The sequence below is a fragment of the Brachyistius frenatus genome, unplaced genomic scaffold (genome assembly GCF_029030835.1).
Source record: "Brachyistius frenatus isolate BFR_SWC_R1_liver_20210118 unplaced genomic scaffold, ASM2903083v1 Contig_5, whole genome shotgun sequence".
Lineage (NCBI taxonomy): Eukaryota > Metazoa > Chordata > Actinopteri > Embiotocidae > Brachyistius > Brachyistius frenatus.
This window is the reverse complement of record NW_027210604.1, coordinates 9,402,734-9,425,409: the sequence shown is the minus strand read 5'-3', so window position 1 is coordinate 9,425,409 and position 22,676 is coordinate 9,402,734. Positions and strand designations below refer to the sequence as shown.

At 39.1% G+C, this 22,676-nt stretch overlaps 1 protein-coding gene across 3 annotated transcripts in view; it reads right to left on the bottom strand.

Annotated features, from left to right (window-relative positions):
* cadm2a (cell adhesion molecule 2a) overlaps positions 1 to 22,676 on the bottom strand; it is a 201,682-nt gene that overhangs the window by 23,171 nt on the left and 155,835 nt on the right. For all 3 annotated transcript variants that reach the window (XM_069721401.1, XM_069721410.1, XM_069721419.1), the window contains 2 exons: positions 13,469 to 13,621; positions 9,516 to 9,653 (listed from right to left, as the gene is read on the bottom strand). In XM_069721401.1, the coding sequence (XP_069577502.1) occupies positions 9,516 to 9,653; positions 13,469 to 13,621 (291 nt within the window). The remainder of the gene's footprint in view (positions 1 to 9,515; positions 9,654 to 13,468; positions 13,622 to 22,676) is intronic.

The following is a 22,676-nucleotide window of genomic DNA, read 5'->3' as shown; positions in this document are numbered from 1 at the left end:
TTTTATTTTTTTATCTGTGGATGATAAGTGAACCAACCTCCAGCTGCTTGATGCTTTTTTTTGGCTTCTACCACTGTATTTCCGTTGTGTATAGTTTTTAGTTTTTGTTGTTGTTGTTGTTGTTGTTTTTTTGGGGGGGGGGGGCTGAGGGGCATACCAATACTGACATAAGAATTCTGCACTGAAAAAGATGTTAAACAAAAGACTGAATAAACAAAGAAAGGAGCAAAAAGAAAAAAATAAAGGTCCAGCTCAGATTGAGAACCAACATGTATTAGCAAAAGCAGTAACTCCAGAAGACTCTCTGATTCAGCATGTGAACGATTACGACAATCACATTTGTAAATCCAAGCCTTACCTACTTGCCTTAAATTATGATGGCATAAAGATCATGCTCAAATGCAACCCTCATGAATTTTAGGAGATCTTCAGCTCATGTCTCCCACTATAAATTCTTTGTGTGGTCACTTTTTTCTGTTTACATCATCTCTCTGGATGCAAAAACAGGACCAGTGCCGATCAGACATTTGGCAGTAACTTAAATCAGCCTTGCAGCAAAGTATCGTTAAGCAGACTCCTCTTCTTTCTGTACAATTTGTTCTCAGAGCTTTCCTGCCTTGTAATCCTTACCAAACAGCTGATCCACCTCTTTACGCCCATTAACACACCAATCATTGCCAAGGCAGAGGAAAACTCCAACTCAGCTTCCTTAAAATATCTACATGGTGTCCTCGAATTTGGCATCCTCATGGGCACATTAATTCCCTTTTTGCTCCATTTGCCGTCCTAATGATAAAGGTTTCAGGTAAGCTAAATGTGTTATGGCTATTCAAGTGTCATAACTTGCCCTCGTGACACTTTACTGTCAAATAACTGTCCTTGAGATCTTACTGGTTCATGATAAATCATCATCCGTGAAAGCAGAGATGCCTAGCAGGTAGAGAGGCCCTTCAAACTGGAAGGTCACATATCAGGCTTTCCCGCTTTGCTGTCAAGCTGTCCTTGAGCTCGACATGCTGTACCAGGTCGGGGTGCCCTGCAGGTGCACTATCCAGATGATTGCGGTTTTATTGCATACAAAATGACATCTGCATAACAACACCTTGCTGATATGTTGCAAATTCTTGCTTTTCCACAAGTTCGGAGTAGTCTGGCAAATCAATGTTTAACTGAGAATTACCATAGCTGGGAGACATTAGTGTCCTCTATTGTGATCCTTCACAGAATGAAACATTCAAGAACTGTGCCTGTATTTAGGTAGAAGATGATATCCAGTTTTCCTCTGAGCCTTAGCCTACAAATGTGATGTAAATGTTCTCTAAAACTCAGAAGCTGTTATGTGTGCATTATGTAATACAAATCACCATCGTCTTCCAGACCACACACTCACACCAAAGCCAATAGTCTTGCACAATTCACCACCACCAGATATACTGTCACCTACTGTCTGTTTTACTGGCTGATTATCTAAAGGTTTCCACCTCCAGGTATTTATTTTTAACACATTCTTCCTCTTAATCAGATCTGTTCAATCTGTGTAACCGGTCTTCAACCAGGAGTGTTCAGTCTGCTCACATTCTGCCAGCAGCCAGTTTATAAAATCATATCAAGCCAGTTCATCCTACTCGGGTTCTTTTTTTTTTTTTTTTTTTCAAAAGAGAAAAGCGATCACTCATATTGCATTCAGCCGTCCAGGCTTATCTCTGGATTCAGATGTTGCACTGCTTTGTATGACACGGCCCTTTTTCTCTGTATTTTATGTATCATATCAAATTCAAGGAAGTATCAGCATACTATATGTACGATCTCTCTCTCTCTCATGCTGACCGCCTTTGTTTGGATCTCCTAAAGAGACTGTTTACGCTCCATATCCTTCTCTCCTCTGTGCTCATCTGCTCCACTTTCTAAGCATCCCACCCTACTGTCTCCTCTCCCTCTCCATTCTGCCAATCAACTATTCTGCTCAGGCACTTCCCCCAACTGAGGCAATGAGCCCGCCTCCCCTAGAGATGAATGACTGACAGGTCTGCAGTGTTAGCAACATTCAGACAAAAGAAAGTGAAAAAGAGAAAAGGGCTGGAGAATATCCATGGCATGCTGTTGGAGTGTAAACATTTTCCTAGCATTTCTATTCGTTATGCCAAGTCCCTCCCTCTTTGTCTGCCTATCAGCCCAACTTGTATTTCTCCTTCTGTCTGCAGCCTGAAAAAAAATCCCCCTTGGCCTATCTGTTTTCGCTCCTCTCCTGTTACTATTTGTATGTAATTGTTGAGGTCAGTATTGAGGCTAATTAGTAGTCAGTTTAACTGGCGCTTTAATCAAACACTGACGTTTCAGTTCAGCTGACACAATGAGATAGGTCATACCAGGTTTGTTGAAATAGTGCATAAATGTTCTCCTTATGAATGTACAATAGTACGTTTAGTAAAGTGGCTGAACCTGCACTAAAAAAGGTTAAATTATACACTTACCTGGAAAATCAAAAAGGTTACGTTAAAAGTTTTTTTTAATGCTGTTTCTGGTTTCTCAATGTTTTTCTCTTTGCAAAAGTTTGAAAAGAGGATTTTAACTTACACTACTTTCATTTAAATAATTAAGATATGTCTATTCAAAACATTGTACCGGCTTTGACTGAATCAACTCAATCTCCCTGAACTGTGAGGCCCATTATGCTCCTGCGCGGGGCTGAACAGAACCAATATTTAAGTACTTCAATCAGTGTGATACACTCTCAACGATGTCCCTGCAGCAACTAACCTAATGCTCTGACTATACTTAAACCATTTCTCATTGTAGACTGGCTTTTAGTAAACAAAACAAAAAATTACACTTTTCTAAGTTAGTTTATAATTTTTATATCTCAGAAGCACTTGATTGTAAATGCACTCCACATTGAAATAATACTGCTGGAGATATTTAGAAACTCACTGTGCATAATTTTGCTGTTGTGATTTAAGTGTCTAGAACACTTTACATTATTGTCTAATGGCATTTTAAATGGACTCTGATTGCCTCTGTGCAGTTCAGGATAAGAGTGCTACAAAAACCGACATGCTCGCACCAAAGTTTGAGTTCATTAATATCATTATTTGGTCTTAAGTCATCTCAGCTCCCCTTTGAGAACATAATAACAGTTGTCTAACAGCAAGAAAGACCTCATCGATAAAGTGCATCAGTCTGCATGCACTCTGTGAGTGAGTGTGTGTGCTTGTGTTTGGGTGAGAGTTGGTATAATTGGTCTATAAATACAGTATCATATTTTGAAAACAGCTAAAAGGAGCAGCTGACATTGAGCTGCCATTAAAGCTCGGGCTTGTCAATCAAAAACGCATCTGTCTCATATCACACATACAGCATCCATGTGTGCCTTCTTCAGTGACTGAAAGAAGCAAAATTGAAGAGAAGGTTCAGCCACTTCTGTTTTTGACTGCTTTTGCTTTGATGAAGAATTACATGTGTTTCTATGATTATATACTGTATTACAATATATCTTCATATTTATTTGGGCAAAAACTTAAACCTGTTGTTTTCTGTTGAATCCCTGGCATTTATTTTAGGTTAAAACACAATATTAATCTGTATGATAAAATTATTTTTACAGGTTTTACTTGGTAGTTGTTGAGAAATCCAAAATGTAAAAAAAAAAAAAAAAAAAAAATGGACATCCTACCATATTCACCTGTAGTACTGCTCTTTCACATAGCTTGGTAGTATTTGGCTGTGACTGTGGCATGCTGTTCTGTGGGTGGTTGCTCGAAGCTCTGCATCGTTTGTGTGAGCCATGACAGGGGCCTCAGAGGATTAGAAATGGAAATGACAGGCGTAAAATGTGAGATTATGACCCTTTTATGCTATTTCACAGGGACAGCCTGAGAAAAGAAAATGAGGGGACAAACAAGAGAGACTGGGGAGGTCTGCTGGGGTGGGGAAGGAATCGTCAACAACAGCGACATAGCTGACTAATCCTGGCAGCGGGGGTCTGAGGGCTGACTCAACAAACCCTGAACTGCATCCCATCTGCGATTTAAAACAATTTGCACAAGCAAGAACAATGTAAAATCATCTGTGGGTGACGGTGAGGATTATCCAGAATATATATAAATACAAAACAGTATTTTCAATTTAAATATACTAAAACTCACAATGTTAAAAATGTGTTGCCAGGTTGTTACATAATCTATGTGGTATCCTTTACCTGTCAGATGAGCAGCATTGCAATAAGTGCTAAACTTTAAAACAAGAGCCCTAATACGTAGAACGCACCAGCTCCACCATTGTCCAATTTTTCCTGAATTTTTAGGGAGCTTGGCCTTTTGGCAGCCGGTAAGCATCCTCTGCTGTCTGACCTGTTTTACCAGCTCAACTCTGCACTTAACTGACGGGTGACTACAACCAGGGAGAGCTGTTAAGTGTTCGGAGTGCCTGGCAGACCCGCATTATAATGTTCTTTCTGACATGAAACTCCTAGAACATTCACAGCTCAGAAGTGTCCATGAAGACGGGTTTCCCCTCCGAAAGGAGAGGTCTGGTTAGTCTTGGTGCCTTGGCATTTAAAAATGGACAGGTGCCCCACCTCCAGCATGTTGCTCTTAATGGGCATAGACAGTGGGTGCAGCAATCTGCAATCTACTTTTCGTTTGTGCTCCAGGCTAAGTCTGTTAACCTGATCACACACTCTCATGCTGCCACAGACAGGTGAAGTCAGACAGACTGCTACTTGGACATATTTAATCAGGGAGATATGAGTTTAAAGAAAGAAAAAAGGAAGGGTGATGCAAAAGATACAGCCAAATATACCTCTGCACTTCACTTTAACAGTCTTGAACGAAATATAAAATTAGACAAAAACTAAACTCATATTTCACGTAATGTACAAAGCTTATACATTTCCACAGATCAGTGTGTGTATGCAAGCCAGCACTTTTGCATTTGTGGTCCACATGTAACAGGATACAGAGGGTGAATATGCTTTTTTGTGGGTCCAACTTAGACATCTTTTATTCATGCCACTGTGACTTGCAGGAGCCATCTTGAAATTACATCTTTAATGGTCATCGATCCACTCCACCTCAGGGAGCTGGATAGTATAAATGTAGTCACCAACACAGACATTTTAAGAAGTGAGCGAGATTGTCTAACACCGCCACAGTGGCAGAAAATGTTTTTTTTTTTTTTTTTTTTTTAACTAGAAAACTTTAAATTCCTGAACTCCATTCTTATTTCAGTGTTTGCAATGTCACTAGCAGTCTCATCAAGCTCAACATCACTCCGAAATAAGCTCCGGGAGCTCTTTCCTCTCCACTTACCTCAATAGCTCTTTCCGGTGCAAACCTTAGAATAATGATGGTCACCGTATTCTGCCGCAGTCAAGGACAATTACGCATAAATGAAGAAGTAGCCAGCTCTATTTCAAAAGGTTGTTCAACTCTTCAGTGAACGGGCAGACCTGAGTGATATTGAAAAGTCAGCAGACAACGACCTAAAATAGCGCAAGGTATGTCTGCAGTAATAGTTCTTTGTCCTTGACTAACACGTTTGACAATAGCATGGGGATGTGACCGTGAGCGAATTTGAATCAAATCTCTGCGTTTTTTTCCTTAAGCCCCCTTGGAATTGAGCTATTGCGTAACATGATGAAGCAATAACCTCTACAGTTTAGGTCAGAGAGTATGATAATGCTAGCCTGATAGCAAACATCCCCACCCTTATTTGAAATAAATATTCATTTCATCTCTGTCTTGCTTGGTCTCCACACAGCTCCCCCTGGTTCAGTGGTGTGTAAACAACTTCTACATGTGGTGATATTGGAAGAGGTCTCTCTGGGTTATGGTGTGTAACTGAGATAGAAATATATCATTACTGGGTGGGGACTGAGGGGATCTGAGGGACAAAGAGACTGAGAAATAAGAATATTGGATTCCGTTCCACACACACGAGCTTATGTCCTTACATGCAGGCTGTCTGCTCCATCTGCCTGTTTTGCTCACGGAGACACACACATATACGCAGATATACACATACACACTTAGCATAGGGTGTCTGTTAACTGCATTCGAATGGGTGATGGACTGCTCCAGTAGCTCTGCCGGTAATATAATCTTCTCTATTCCCCCGGATCCCACACCAATATGTCACAATTGTCATTTATTCCCAGCATGGTTGCCCACAATCAGATGGCTTTTCACATTGAACACACCCTGATCCTGTGAGGATGATGAACACTTCAAGTGCACTCACATACACCTACACATGCATACATACAGTGGGAATTAACATGCGCTGCCCTTTGTGTTTACTTGCATTTATGTATTTTGTCATTTTAAAGCCTGGGAAGGAAATTGCCAGGGGGTGGCTACTACTGGGTTGGTCTCATTTCTGCATTTAACACACACTTGTAATATACAATTATACACAAATAAACTATCTTTTGGTGTCATATACAGCATAACAACTGCGACTGGCGGTGTCTAGATAATAATTTACACCTTTTCATTACTACAACAAAGGGGGCCAATTAGTGGCAGAAATCCATTTTGTGCTTTGACAGTAGAACTAAATGTGTAAATGAGCATGTGTCAATCATAGTCTTGAGAACAGACTATTTTCTGAAGTAAACATGTCCTGAATATGTCTGGTAAATGCGCACTGAGCAATGACTTGCTAATTAAAAACAGACCCCCCCTACTTGTCAAGAAAGACAGGTTATTACTCCAGGGATCAATGTTTCCTGAACCTTTGAAACCAAGAAGATTTTCAGCTTTTATACATCATAAGTTCATATTCTTTCTCTTACTTCACTTTGATCCAGCGTGTGGGATTAACACAGCTTTAAAAATAAATAAATAAAGATGTTCTGCGCAGGTCTGAATAATCATGATAAGATGGATTCAATATAATCTACCAGCTAATTAAAATGAAAGATAAACATGATATCTGCTTAAAACTGATGAAAACTAGCATCGAGTTGTTTTTATCTGCTTGCTTATCTGGACCCTGGGAAACCCTAAAGTCAGACAGCAGGCTGAGCTGTCTGGACTTAAGCTTGGCTAGAAAGGGTGTAATGGCAGACGTTGAGAGTTTTCAGTGAATTCAGCGAGGGCCGAACATCACCTCCGATCGAAATTCTTGACGAGTCCAATACCGAATCTGACAACTATCTTCTAATCTGACATTTGTATTAAGTGTTAAGTTTCTGCTTCTGTTCTGGGACACAGTCACAAAGAGAAAAAAGGACTACATCATTTCTATATAAACTCCCTTCAATATTATCAGTTTTAGCAGTGATGCATACGCAATACAAATTACATTTATACAGACGATCATGTCCTTTCTGGGTAAAGAAACACAACCTTGTCACAGTGAAAAATATCCTAATATAAAACTGCGCGAGGGCCAAATTAAAGACGGTCGTGTGCCAAGTTGAGGAGAGAATTATAGCATCTGACCTTAATGAGAGCGCATATCCTCCTGAGACTACCTCCACTCGAAGCACCGAGGATCTCTTGACTACCTGTTAACTTTCTGTGGTAAATTAAAATAATATAATGTCCTGGCTCGGTTTGCCTTACAGGGGAGCTCTTCTTTCAGTGGTGGGCCACTGGGAGAAGCAATAATCACCCGTAGAGACACAATAAGCCTGTAAGCAAAAATATTCACCCTGCTAATTAGTGTACTATATGCTTGTTCTTCAGAAGGGGAACAAAAGAAACACAAAGCGGAGTGGCAAAAACATGGTGATTAGTTAGATAACAAAAAGTGTTGAAAAAACAACAATATGCAACTTGGGGATCTACTTATAAACATAGCATTTAACAAGTGTAGGATTAGTGTTTTAATTTATAATCCTAAAGAGTAGCATTATGCATTGCATGTAATTTGAACTCATTTTAATGTATGATGTCAGTGTTAATAAGCATAAGGATAAAAGGACCAATAGCAGTTAGCATGGGGCAGAAAAACATCTCCGTTACCAGGTGATTAATAAGGCGTGTCTAATATATTGCAGTAGAAATATGTATTGAAAAAGTTATTTAAAATACTGTACACGCACGCATGCACGCACGAACGCACACACGCACACACACACACACACACACACACACACACACACACACACACACACACACACACACACACACACACAGATAGCACTGTGTGCCAGACAGATGATAGACCTGGTTAATGTTGTCTGTGACAGCAGAAAGAAATTATTAATATGCAAAGTTAATAAGAAAAAAGTCATGCACGCTTTGGCAAAAAAATATTTGGGTGGTTTATTAATCCTTTGTATAAGCAGGGAAATGAACTCTGTGAAGTGTCTGTGTTACGCATCCCAAATCCTTCTCATGAAGCAAATTCTGCTACATTTAATTGGGCATTTAAGATGTGCAACACCTGGCTGCTTGTTATTCTCATTACTGAGTTTCAGTGATCTGTTTAGTTTTTCAAAGATTTTGACAGTGTCATTCCCAACATTTGCATTGTTGTTTTTGCCAGTCATTTAAATTAGAAAACTGGTGATTTACATTTTGTTATCTGCCTTTAATCTGCTTTGTGGAACAACACAGAGAGCGTCGCAAAAAGTTCTGCAACTGTGCTGATGATCTGTGACAGTCTGTCCCACTGGATATGTTTTATTTGATACAGAACTGCATCTGTTTCTGTCTTCCTCAAAAACTTAATTTCATCATTTCATGTCCTAATCTTTTTTTTTTTTCCTCGGTATTCCCTCTCATTCTCCCTCGCTGTCAAGTTCAAACAATTACAAAGTGGATGGCTCATCAAGTAGAACAGAGCAGGAGCAGGGTGGAAATGAGGCATGTAGACCAGTCAGTGCGATCCAGAACAGCCCTCTGATAACAAGGGAGGTTAATGTATTGGTCTCAGGCCAGAGGACACACGCTGAATCTGCTCTGTTAGAAACAACTTGTTCGGAACATAAATACACTGTTGAAACATCCACTGCAGCAGTTTAATGGGGCCACTTTAAGAAAAAGACTTTCTTCTCCCTGTGAATGCATTTTAAAACACTAAATTTGTATTTTGTTTGCCCTATGTGTGATCTTTTTGTTTATATAAAGCACAGTGTAAACATTGCTAAAATGTGATAACCAATATTTTTGTTTTGTTTGACAACACAGTGGAGATGGAGCTGACTTTGTGGGCCTAACTGAGAAGATATCAAAAATAACAGTACTGAACATGACTAATACTGAATATTTATGGATTCTAAAACTTAAGAAAATAACGAAATTGGTCATTTTGTTTCTATAAAATATGTTGTAGAATAATGTTTTAAATCAACAAAACTGGGTAAAAAACAAAACAGATTATCAACATGTTTTCTTTTAATGCAATACAAAAACAAGTCTTAATCCTGGTTATCGAATAAGGGAATGTTTTGCCATTCACCATAGTTTACATTGTGAAACCCTACACAGTTTTTGTATAGACATAACACTCATCACCATCAATGCCAATGTTGTGATGTAAATACAAACAGAGATGTTACATACCTTTGACCTCCTTTTCGTTCCTGAACCAGCGCAGGTCCGCGGCCGGCTTGCTGCCCTGAGTCATGCATGTCAGAGTGATTTGGTCTCCCTCCATGGCGGGCTTTGTCAGGCCATCGATCTCCGGCTTCTCTGGCACACCTGAAGGATGGAATAGAAATCACAGCAATAGAACTAATTTACACGCAGCAGTATGTCGTTATGCAACACATAACATTATTATGCCTTATTGGAAATTCTCCCCCAGGTTACCCACCTGCGGGGAGATTAGAGAGCAGACCACAGAGCTTCCCTGAGCAGTGTCCTGACCGTGAACACATCAGGGAAGGTTCTTGTTGGCACATGGGTGGATGGTTTTCTCTCAACACTGGGTCATCCCCTTCTTTAGGGGTCGGCTCATCCAAATTACAAGAAACACATTTCTCACTTACATCCATTGGCACCTAGCCATGTCGATAGTTTTGATTCCCTTTTTTTTTCCCCCCAGGTTATGAGATATCTGTCTCCACTGCAAGAAGGTTAAATGGAGTTTTTATTGTGATTCTCATAGAGTTGAAAAATTACCTTTTAAAAAATTGAACAGGCAATGTGTCCTCTAAGAACCAACTTACAGGTACCTCTGGGTGTCCAATCTTAGGATGAACACTTTCCACAAGAACAACTGTTGTCCCCGTGAAATCAGACACCCCTCCTCTTCTCTTTCACTCTGCATGTATTTATATGCCACTGTTGCACATCATTAACTTTGTGTCTTCTCTCTCCAGTAGTTTGTGCTTTGTCCTCTCCCTGTACCTTTCTGCAGGTATCTCTGGGTTTGGAGCTGCATGTTTCACATCACCGGTTACTGGCCCCACCAACCTGCTCAATGTTTATTGTTTGCTTTTTCTCTATGCTGTTCTTTTCTCTCTCTGCTCTCCTGTCACATCAACTAGTCAGGCAGATGGCGGCCCACCTCGCAGTCTGGTTCTGTTGAAGGTTTCTTCCAGTTTTAAGGGAGTTTTTCCTCCCCACTGTCACCAGATGTTTGCTCAGGTGGAAATTCTTGGTTTTCTGTCTACAAAGTTGCATGGTCTCATCATTACGGCGTAAAAACCCTTGAGGTGACTTAAGTGGTAATTTGGCTGTGTATACATAAAGCGGAAATTAACTGAATTGAAAAATATGTTTGAGTGTGTGGACATGTGCATAAGGAAACGCTCAAGAGCACAGAGAAGGCCATGAGGTTGCATAGCAAATGTTAATTACTGGCCTTGTAATGAGTGTTTTTAGTGTGTAGTGTCTGGCCTTCTAATGTCAATGAGCAATAAGTCTGCCTCAGGCTGAGTGACTGAAAGGTCTGTCCATCAATGCCATTGACTGATTCTTGCCTTCTCTGTCTCACCACCTCTTGAAAGTTTTATGACCAGAATTAAAGGTCCTCCTGTTTTATGTTTACAATTCATTTCAAGGCCAAAACTGCATACACAATCCCAACAATAGCTGCTGCTTGGTAAACACACTATTCAGTGAGATCTGGTCCTCATCATCTAACTAAATGTAATACAAGCCATTTTTAATATGCATGTGTTTCTATGCAAATGTATTCCATGCATTGTTTTGAAGTCCACAAAGTACAAGTCTCTATATCTAAATCCTGTGGTGTGTGTGTGGAAGCATGTGAAGGAGTACGTGTGGCTTGACTCACAGAAGTGTTTGATGTTTTTTCTCCCACCCTGAATAAGAGCAGATCAAATACAATGTTCATCTTATACAGTCCCGTTCCCTTTGGGTGGCTAGAGGCTGCAATGCTTTAAACCTTCTGGCTGTTTGCGTGCGAGTGTGTGTGTGAATGTAGGGGTACGGGGTGAACCTGTTTCTCTGCTCATTTGTGCATCATGGATTGATCTGTGCTATGGTGGATTTGTGTGTGCGCACATCTGTTTAAGCGTGACCAACAGCATTTTCGAGAGATGAAAAGGAGCTTGATCTCTGATGCATAGTGAAAAAAAGAAAATGGATTCCACTGATAACTCATGTGGTCTTTGTGATCACTGCTTTATATTAGTCTGCACATCAATATGCATTTGGAGTTTGAGGAAGTATTTTTTAAATTAAGTTATTGAGAGGCAATTTTAATGTCAGTTACAGATAATCATTTAACTTTTGTGAAGTGAAGTGAAGTATGGATTGAATGCTATGCCTGTCACGTCATGCAGTTTTTAGCCAGGCTGAAAGCAGGGTTCTCGGGATGGCAGTGTAAGTCTGTTGGTTGATCCACTGATTTGGTCCGGACTGAAATATCAACTGGATAGATTTCTATAATATTTACAGGTTCTCGTGGCCCTCAGTGGATGAATTCTAATGACTTTGTTGATCCCTGACTTTTCCTTTGGCATCGTCAAGTGGTTCACATTTGGGGCTTTGACTGAAATGTCTCAGCCACTATTAGATGTTCTGCAATCAAATTCAATACACACATTTATGTTCCCCTCAGGATGTTAAATTTGGTGACCGTTAACTTCTGCATCTAGCACCACCACCAGGTCCAAAGTTTGATTTGTCCAGTTCTTTGTTTTATGACATTCCCATTATCTTTACAAAATTATTGTTTGTGGTAATAGATGAGCATATGTTTGTAATTATGCACCAAAATATTGCAATGTGAAGCTTGCATGTTCATTTTTGAGTTTCGGTGTTTCGTTCCAAATCACTTTCAATGTTTTCTTGTGTTTGTTCCCAGCAATCACTGTCCGGAAACAGTGGCAGATAAACCAGGCCAATTCCAGGCCATTTTGTGTGTTTATTAAATCTCCCTCTCTGTTTCCTGGCTCGCACCATTAACTATTGTTTAATATTGCAAAATAATTTCCTCCATATCCTTATTGAGCAGTCACCTTTAATGTCTCTAATTCTCAGAATGCTTGTTAACACAGAGAGCCAGTTAATGGTCCTGGGGTGCAATACTACATCTATTAACATTAGCGAAAACTAATTGGCAAGATAATAAGCCCGGTGGCAGGAAATGAGACAATGTTTGTGTGAGGCGATGATCACAACACAAACACTACTAAAGGGAGGGAGGTACTAACAGTATGTTTTCATTTGTCTTTAGTTGCAGGCATAAGCAACAGGCTATTTCTGACCAGAGCGGATCACAGCAAAACCATAAATTGACAATTATGTTCAATCCATATTAAAAAAAAAAAAGGTAGAATTGTGGCGTACATTATTTTATTTATACGCTGTGATTTACTACATGCCAAAATCTAGAACATTTTTATAAAAAATATGCCGTCTGGTAGTGTCTTCAAACCTTTGAAATATTATTAAACATGCACAAAAAAAAACCAAGTTACTTTTGACTTTCCTCCCTGTTTTATGGAAACTTTTTTTTTTTTTTTATCATGTTTTCTATAAATAGAGCTATTGCCAATGTACTGTAGCTCGCATTTTTGGGCTCATCTTACCATATGTTCAGTATGTACTATTGTCTTGAAGGCTAAAGCTAAAAGGAAGCTCTTTTTCTCTAAAGCAGAAGCTTTCCTCAGGAGCATTCTGTATGTTCAGCAATCTTCTGGGGAGAAATGAAAACAGACGAGGCATGGATACCATTTTTTCCCTCAAATACTAGGGTACGTATGTAGACTATAAGGCATTGCAGCCACAAGACAGATTTGAGTGAGGAGTACAACCTTTGATTGTCTCTCTTCCTCTCACTAACCCAACACTTTTCCTTGCTCTACAAACATGTGTTCCCCACAGCTGGAAGCAACAATGTCACACCTGTTTTCTGGACACTGTTCAAAGCAATTGTGAGATATGTAGGTATTTTTTTAAACCGTGGTAAATCAGAAAGAGAAAAGGTGTGTGCACCGCAAAACTATGTTATTACATACTGATGTTATGTAACAGTGTATCTGTATATGAATGTTTCATTTAAGCAGGAATTAAATGACTGTTTTAGATCCTGTACTCACCTAGAACAGTCAGGTAGGCTTTGGCTGTTCTGACGGGCATGGTGAAGAGGGAGCAGGTGTACATGCCTTCATCAGACAGCATGACATCACTAATACTGATAGTCAACTCTGACCATGATGCACGCACGAGCTCAATCCTGTTGTCCCTCAAAGCTGGAGATAGAGACAGATAGAGACAGAAGGACAGTTAGCAAACATTACAAACTGCTTAAACAACAGCGAATGAGCAGCCGCGGGAGACCCACATCCTTATGATCACAGAGCGAGGGTTTTAATTCATTTGCAACATTTGATACAGTCAGATATATAGTAACTATTTAATTGTCTCTGTTCTTCTTGTGTTCTTTGTCATTTAACAAAACTAGTTTATACCAATGCCCATTGTATACGTTGATGTGTATTGGGACGTGAACTGGACACACACACGCACACGCACACACACACACACACACACACACACACACACACACACACACACACACACACACACACACACACACACACACACACACACACACACACACACACACACACACACACACACACACAGATGGTGAGAAGAATCATAGAATACATTTTAGCTCATAGCAGCAGGAAACAGCAAAGTAGAAAACAATTATCAGGATATTTTTTAACTTTGCTATATCTCTATTATACGATGCTTAGCATGTGCATATTGTGGACAAAATTACAGCAGAGCGCTATCAAAAAGATTATTTCAACTCAAATTTTCTGTACCTCCACAAAGACCCCAATATATAGACAATTCTGCTTTTGGCATTATTTATAAATGTGCTAACCTAGCTGTTCTATCTATCTATTTGCAAAAGGAAATTCAATTTTGTCCACTAATCTTAAAAGGCTAAACTTGGTTGTATAGTGTGGGTAGTGCCATTGCCTAAATATGCTCGTTTATGTTGTTTACTCCTTTGAAAATAAAATAATGCCTGTTTTAGACAAACTAAGATGTAAATAACATATGTACGGATATATTTAAATGTATAAACAATCTACAAAAACTGTGACCTTAAAATGGAACTTTCTTATCTTTTCTTATCTGAAAATGAATGCATCAGCACACCTCTACTGTAAACGGTTCGCATACAATTTTCTCTGCTGGAAACCGTTGTAGACATTTACTTATATGAAAATGTAATTTTCCAAAAGACATAACGGAATGTAAATCAATACTTCAATAACAGGCAGAGAGAGAGGCCTAATGAGAATTTGGCAAGATGTAGGAGTTGAAATAGATTTTCTGAGATTGGATGAACGACAGTATGGCCTTCAAACTAGACTTTATACTGTGCTTTATATCTGTGATACAGCGGGAGCGGGTGCTAAGATTTTAGAACGTGTTGACACCTTGAAAACGACATGACTCTTGTGTCCAACGAATGCAGTGAGACACAAAGCGAACCACATAAAAGAAAGGTTTATACAAAACTGGTTTATATATTGAAAGAAGAACATGTGAATTGTTGAGAGTACAAAAATTCCATTCTTGCCATTTCTGTGGCCTTGGCTGCTCAGGAGATTTATTCACGCCTTACATTGCCTTTCTACAAACCTTATAACCAAGGCTACTCTGCTTTTAATCTCCATGAAAGTGACTCGGTGCTCACCTCGTTCAAGTGTGCGTGTGTGTTCATATGTGTGTTGAGTGTGTATGTTTGGGTTCAACAGAAAAGTGGCATGATTATTTTTGTACAGATGTTCACGTTGTCTTTCATGTGCGGTGTGAAGAAATATTCTTATTTTCTGATAATATGTGAGAATTCTTACAAAAACCCTCTGCTTTTGGTTACCTCTTTACTGTATGTAGATGAGAAAAGTAAACGCTCCTAGACAGTCTATTTGTAGAGTATTTTAAAGGCTTTCTGGCTGAATTGTGAGAAATGATACTCAAGGTATCTAAGAACTACTTCAATCACAGCATCCTAACGTTTTAAGACGGCATTAGAAAGGTCATTTTTATTTCCAAAATACCTTAATCTTCGTTAATCCACACCAATCATGTGACTTTGAAAATACAAACTCTCATTAATCTATACTCTATATCAAACACTTGATCAATTCTATTAAATCTATCATCTATTAAAATGTATGGCAACAATATAAAATTAATTCTTCATTGTATTATATTGTATCATATGGGGATGCAAATTACAGAAAGTAAATTAACTTTTGAGATTTTTTTAAAACATTGTGTGGACATAACAACTGTTTAGAATGTAACTGTGTTAAAAGAGTCTTACAGTTGATTGATCAATGCCAACTGCTACAGCATTAGCTGTGATTTTACTACTTAAAGGCTGTAATTTGTCAATCACTGATATCAATTAATGAAATATACCTGATGAGGGTGGTTTCCAGTCTGTCCGGTTCATTGAGATTATTATTTTTGAGAAACATCATAGTAAGTTTACTTGTAATGAATGCACTTCTTTAAACTTCTGCCTGAGCATAATACAGGGCAAACTGGAAATGTGAATAATTAAAAAAAAAATTTGGAACCAAAACTAACTTGGATCAAACAATTCTTCAAGGCACTCCCACAACAGGTGCAACAAACCACCCCCGCCCCTACAAACATGCCAATACTGGCCAGGAAGGAAAGTCTAGTGGGAGTAAAAGATGCTCTGCACAAAGTTTTATACTTAATTACCTCACGTATTTAGAGGATTCAATTGAAAATTTCCATATTTCTCCAGCATAGTATTAAAAAAAAAAGAGTTGTTCAAATTCTGTTCCCATGCAAGCTGGGTGAAGCGGTAGGCATTGGGTCCTGCACAGGTTAATTATCTATACATATTGGCAACTGTTCCATTGTAAATGTTAGACATTTACATTTCTAGCTGTTCAGGTCAATGTGAAAGGAGGTGTTGGGCACATAAGCTGCATTATTTTTACAGCTTCTGTGGGTGCATGCTACGGTGATCACAGAACTGACAAATGTAGAGAAATGTCAGCGAGCGCACTATCTCATGTCAAAGCTTCGCTTTGCTGGATCCAGGCTACCTACAGTAAATGGCAACATAGTTGTAATCAGTTTGGCTAAACGACAGCTGCTCTCTCTCATTGAATATTGCATTTGTTCTGTCCTTTCCTATTCCTCGCAACAGCGGTTATCTCTACATGCTGTGTGCTGAGCCTGAGCCGGCATGACATGTTGATATGAGCACATGACATATCTTTAGGCTTTACACTGGTGACAGTAAATTCCTGTTTCTGTGTGTGCATGGGTGTGTGTGAGTACACACGGCCATCAATGCAAGACCACTGAATTAGTTTTCGCCTAACGCACTACCAGTACAGTTAATGGTAAAACCTGCCCTGGAAAGATAGTTATGTTTCATGCAGCGTGTGTACACACAAATGTATAGAGCAAAGAAAAAAAACTAAGACAAAGAATAGATTATTTGTACATACTGACAAATAATTATCTTTGCCTCTGTATATCTTTCTGTCTGTCAGTCTTTCTCTTTCCTCCCACCGCAGACCTCATTCTGTCTACTCAGGCAGCTCCACTAACCTGTGAATGTGTACAAATTAAACAATGCTACTTTAAATTGATCTGTTGTCTTATTTGCTTTGGGCAAGGAAGGAAGAGTAGGCAAATGTCAGAAAATACATTTACTGTTGCTGGTTCACTAGCTGTCGCAATGCAACTCTGCCTTCATCCTTTCCTCTCTTCACCAGCTTATGCCGAGTAGCTGTTTATGTAAGATCGAGGGAAGAGGACGGATAGTTCTTTGAACAGTACATAGGATATTCTGATTTGTTGGTGTACTTGAGAAACTAATTAGAAAATGAACTGAGAGACTCTTTTCACATTTATAATCAAAGGGCCTAATTGTAAACTGACGCAGTTGAAGCAACCTGATTGTATGAGTGGTAATATCAAAACATCCTGTCAATCATCACCTGCATGACACAGCAGCAGACACAGATAATGCAAAACTGAACTTTGACTGAATTTGAAGATTCTTATCATTTAATTCAGAATTTGGATTTCATAATCCAATCATGTGTCTCTGCTTTTTTTTTTTTTTTTTTTCAGTAGTTACAGGCAAAGATCAGTTTTGATGCCAAAAAGCAGGATCATGCTGATTCCCCTGGAAGGGTGGATTCAGGATCGGTTTAGAAACATGAAAGGTGTTATATATAACCATGAAATCATAATACAACTGGTAAGGATAGTATTAATATAGGAAAAAATAAAAACATTTACTTAAATGTAATGAAATTAACAAAACCATAAAAACAAAGTCCCACATCAATAGCCAAATCTGTCAGTGAGCAAATTACAAATTATTATTTTCCAAGATGGTTTGGTCTTGATTATTTTCTTGAGTCACAATCTGACTTTTATTTGTAAATAAACTTTTCACTTTTTTTCTTTAACTTTTGTCTTAGGTGTCCTGGCATTACAAATCCTGAGGTTGAGTAACGTAATTGTGAACCAGTGCAAGAGAAGACACGCTAAAAAAAACAGAAGCAGGAAAGAGAAGTGATGATCCAGATTCAGGCAAAGGCAGGGAAACTGGCATCCCAGGATGTCTAGACAAAGAACGTTTCTGAACTGAATTGTGGAAGCTGGAAAACCTTCTGAATTTCTTTTCAGTTCCCATCAGTTCATTATCAGACGCCCTCCCATCTCCTGTAAACCTGCACAGGTGAGGACTGAGAGAAAACCCACTACCTTCATTGAAAGGGTGGCCTTGGACCCCATTTTGTCAGGATGCAACACCCAATGGAGATACAACCTTCCTGGCTCAAACAAATATTGGGAGAAATGTATGAAGCTGCAAACAAAAGAGACATCAGCATCATCACTCCAATTCATCAGGGCAGGGGAGAAGCCACTTCCTTCAAGAAAGAGGAACATCCTTGAGAAGACGAGTAGAGACGTGAGAGAAGAAGTTGGACTGGGGCTGAGGTGAGGTGAAGGCCACAAACTGATGTGGCCAAATCATTGTCCCAACAGTTGGCCTGGTAAGGGCCAAAACACCCAAAGAGAGTTGGGCACAGCTTGTCTAATTTTATAAAGACTGTACATGTACACTGGGTTTATTTAAAACATGGAAACCAAAATTTTGTATATTGAACATTTTAAATACTATGCAGATAGATATGACAGTTGACAATTGAGAGCTTAAATAACCCTCCACACATGTTCACATATAGTACATGAGACTCACATGTTTCAATTACATGTAAAACAAAATACATTCCACCACTACCTTTTGTTCTCCCTGGAAACGTAACTTCTGCTCCCCCTATTCTGTGCTCAGTGGAAGGTTGGATATTGACAGAGAGAGCGGAGAAGAGGAATGCATCCTTTACCATTTGTCTGTGAAGGTGCAGCAGCTGCCTGCCATCCATTACAGACCATTAGTGCCAACAGTCCTGAATGTGCTCATGGAGGATGGTGTTGTTGTCAACATCAAAGAGTGGCACATTTGTATTCCGCAATAACTACTTACTGAATTTGCAACCAGATTCTTTGCTCATTGAGCTTTAGTCTCAGTCTCTCCATGTATATAGAAAGAGACACAGAAAGCAAAGCCACACTTGTCAGCAGCAAAGTTTTATTTTTTCTGCGACAAATGGTCAAAACACCTCTGTCTATTTTGCTGCCTGTCAAGTGCACAAGATTTACAGTATGTGTGTGTGTGTGTGTGTGTGTGTGTGTGTGTGTGTGTGTGTGTGTGTGTGTGTGTGTGTGTGTGTGTGTGTGTGTGTGTGTGTGTGTGTGTGTGTGTGTGTGTTAAAGAGAGAGCGAGAAAGAGAGCATTTTATACATTTCATTGCCTTAATCTCAGCAGAACTAACACGGGCTACCTTGAGACATGACAATTATAAGTTTGCCAAAGCTGATGCAGTTTTCTATTCAGAAGCCCAGTGGAGGCAGAAAGATTTTCCATCTAATTACTGTAGGTGATGACCGTTGAAAAAGAGAAGCCGTCTGTGTCGAGGTTCCCCAGAATACGGCCATGACCGATTGAACAACAGCTAGTAAACGACCATAACACCAAAGCCATGACACTTTCTGTTCCAAAAAGGCGTATTCAGAAGGGACTAAACAGACTGGGAAAGTGTCAACTATTTCTTTTTCTTTTCTTTTCTTTTTTTTTTTTTTTATCTGTAAAGGATAAGAGGAAATCTTTGAAAAAGACAGAGAAGAGCTGCACAGAAAAGGCCAAAGATGTCTTGTTTCTTTTAAATTAGAAATGACATTTTTATTATGAGGGAAAACGTTCGGTCAGTCGGTGAAGAATGAAACTAAATGTGGTTTCATACAAACACTTTGTGCATGATGTGCCATGCAATCATTATGGTCACCTAATTAGTTAATTACAGATTAATATACAACAATCCATGATCGATAAATTTCACAGACTTTAATCTCCTTTTGGTCAACACTTCACCTCGGTGTGATACTGCGTTACGGGCGTGGATCCAAAGCAGTAACACTTTATTTTAATGGGTCCATAATTGGTGTGTTTTTTTTAAAAAGAACTCTGTGATTTGGTACAAATTATAGAGAAAACAGACACAGTGTTCAATGTGTAAACATCCAATTAGTTAGTTATAATTGTGCACCTGCAAATGTTACAGTACATTAAGAGTTACAACTAAGGTAAACAAAGTAGGATCTGTCATGTTGAAAGATGAATATACATACAGTCAATATGCTGGTGATTGTTTGTGATACTATCGTAATTCGTTGTTTTTGGTAAAATTAAATGTATTCTACTAATCAAGAAACATGAACATGACTATACCCATAGGTGTAGTGTTGAGGGAGCGAACCAGAACGTGTCTCCACCACTTGTTTTCACGAAGTGAGGAAATAAAATGTTCACCAGTTCTCTTAATCTGGTTAAAATTAATGTACATGTTTAAGTGTTTGAGCATCCAGTGATCTCTAAAACATATGTGGTGAAAGAGAACCAGTGAAAAAAAAAAGAATGAATCAAAGTTGTCATGACATTTAACATTTAAGGTAAATTGATTGATTCATGATGTAAACTTGAAGCTTCGTTTTGATCCGCAACCGTTTCCGCTGTTAAGGTTGCTGAATTACGCAGTAACAAAAATACACACTTCCTGTAATTGTTTCAAATTAAAAGTCCTAAAGTGTGTAAGCAGACAGAAGAAAAAGAAGAGGAACGTGTTGCAGCTGAAATCAGACAATAACACTGATAATCAATCCAGAACAGCCATTGAAAATAGCATGATTATATTGACTATATAAAATGAAAGTAATTTGAATATTGAGGCTCCATTATTGATTATTGTATGTTAACCTGCCACCACAATGGTTACACAACCTTACACAATGAGCTGCAACTCAACAGTGTTTGCGCCTGTGTGCGTGCACTTCACAGTTAGCTCTGATACTTCAACAAAGCACATTATCTATCTACATACATCTTTCTCACTACTATCTATTTTTCTATCTATCTATCTATCTATCTATCTATCTATCTATCTATCTATCTATCTATCTATCTATCTATCTATCTATCTATCTATCTATCTATCTATCTATCTATCTATCTATCTATCTATCTATCTATCTATCTATCTATCTATCTATCTATCTATCTATCTATCTATCTATCTATCTATCTATCTATCTATCTACATCCCTGACTATACCATTTACTGTGGTTATGTAATAGACAACATCATTATCACTATACAAATGGCAATATAGAATATGTAAAAAGTATCTAAATCTGACTAACGCAGTCAAACTCGAGTCAAATACAACCTTCATATTTACGGCACATTACCCCACTAGAACTAAAAGGCAATCATTTATAATTTTTTCTCTGTTTCTGAAGGGAATAAAAGGTGTGAACGTGACTTAAGAGTCTAAACAGCAGTTTCCAGGTCAACACGAGAGACGTGTCGTGTATTAACATACACAGCTGATGCTTTTGTGATTCCTAAGTATGGAAGCAGGACCTCACTACAATTCCAAATCATCATCCGTGCAGATGGCCACAGCACACCAGCGACATACTCTATGTACAATGCAACAGGCATGACGCACACATCCACATATCTAATGTAGCTGCATGACAAACAGTTTTCCATGGCAAGTCTTCTCCATCATTAAAAGCAGCAGGTGAGGAAGCATGGCGCGTGTGGGCATGGGCGTGTGTCTGTGAGTGTGCGTGGATGGTAATTACATTTGTACATTAGGGATGAGGTTTTATGTAGGGACATACAGAGGGCACACATAAGCAAAGAGTGATGACTCTAAACTCATACACTTTTAGCATATCATATTTGCACATTTCACTTTATCCCTTTATTTCCTCCCCTTCTTCTCCCTTTCTGCCCTTTTCCTCTCCTTCTTTCCACTGGCCTCCTCTCCTCCTCCCCCCTCCTTCCTCCTTCCTGGCCCTTCATCTATCCAGGGACAGTATGCATTAGTATAGAACCTTGGCAGGTGTTTGCTCATTCAAGTGACACAGTTTTATAATGAGAAAAGTGCAAATTTCTGAATATACATTCAGCTGCCTGTGTCTGGATGTGGCTGTTCTCTTTTCCTTGTCAACAACCCATCTGGGGACTTGAATTTGTCTGTGTGAAGGTGTGTGTGTGTGTGTGTGTGTGTGTGTGTGTGTGTGTGTGTGTGTGTGTGTGTGTGTGTGTGTGTGTGTGTGTGTGTGTGTGTGTGTGTGTGTGTGTGTGTGTGTGTGAGAGAGAGGGAGTGACAGGAAGAGAGAAAAGCAAACAGAATGCAATGCTTATTGAATAGATAATGTATATTCTGTATCTCAGCCGTTTCTCAACCTCTATTACCTGTTATACCTTTCGGAGGCAAACTGGCATTTTAAAATGTAAAATGTGCTATACTCCATACAGTAATAGGCTTGTGGAGATTTTTCTCTGTGACAGAAATGATTTTTTTTCATCTGTCTCTCCCTGCCATGCTGAGTTCAGTGGGACACCTTCGCCAGCCCTACTTCATTAAGTCCTTGTGAGAAGCGGGTCAGTGAGGAGACAGCTCTTGCCCATAAACTCTATTGTATTTTGCAGAGGAATACATTTTTCCCTGCAGCGTAAGAGTAGAAGAGCAGCTACCTTGGTCTATAAGGAGTTACATATTTTTTCTGGGGAACACTCACTCCTGCTATCCTTCAAAATGACTTGGTAAAGTTTTTGAAAGAAAATGGACAAT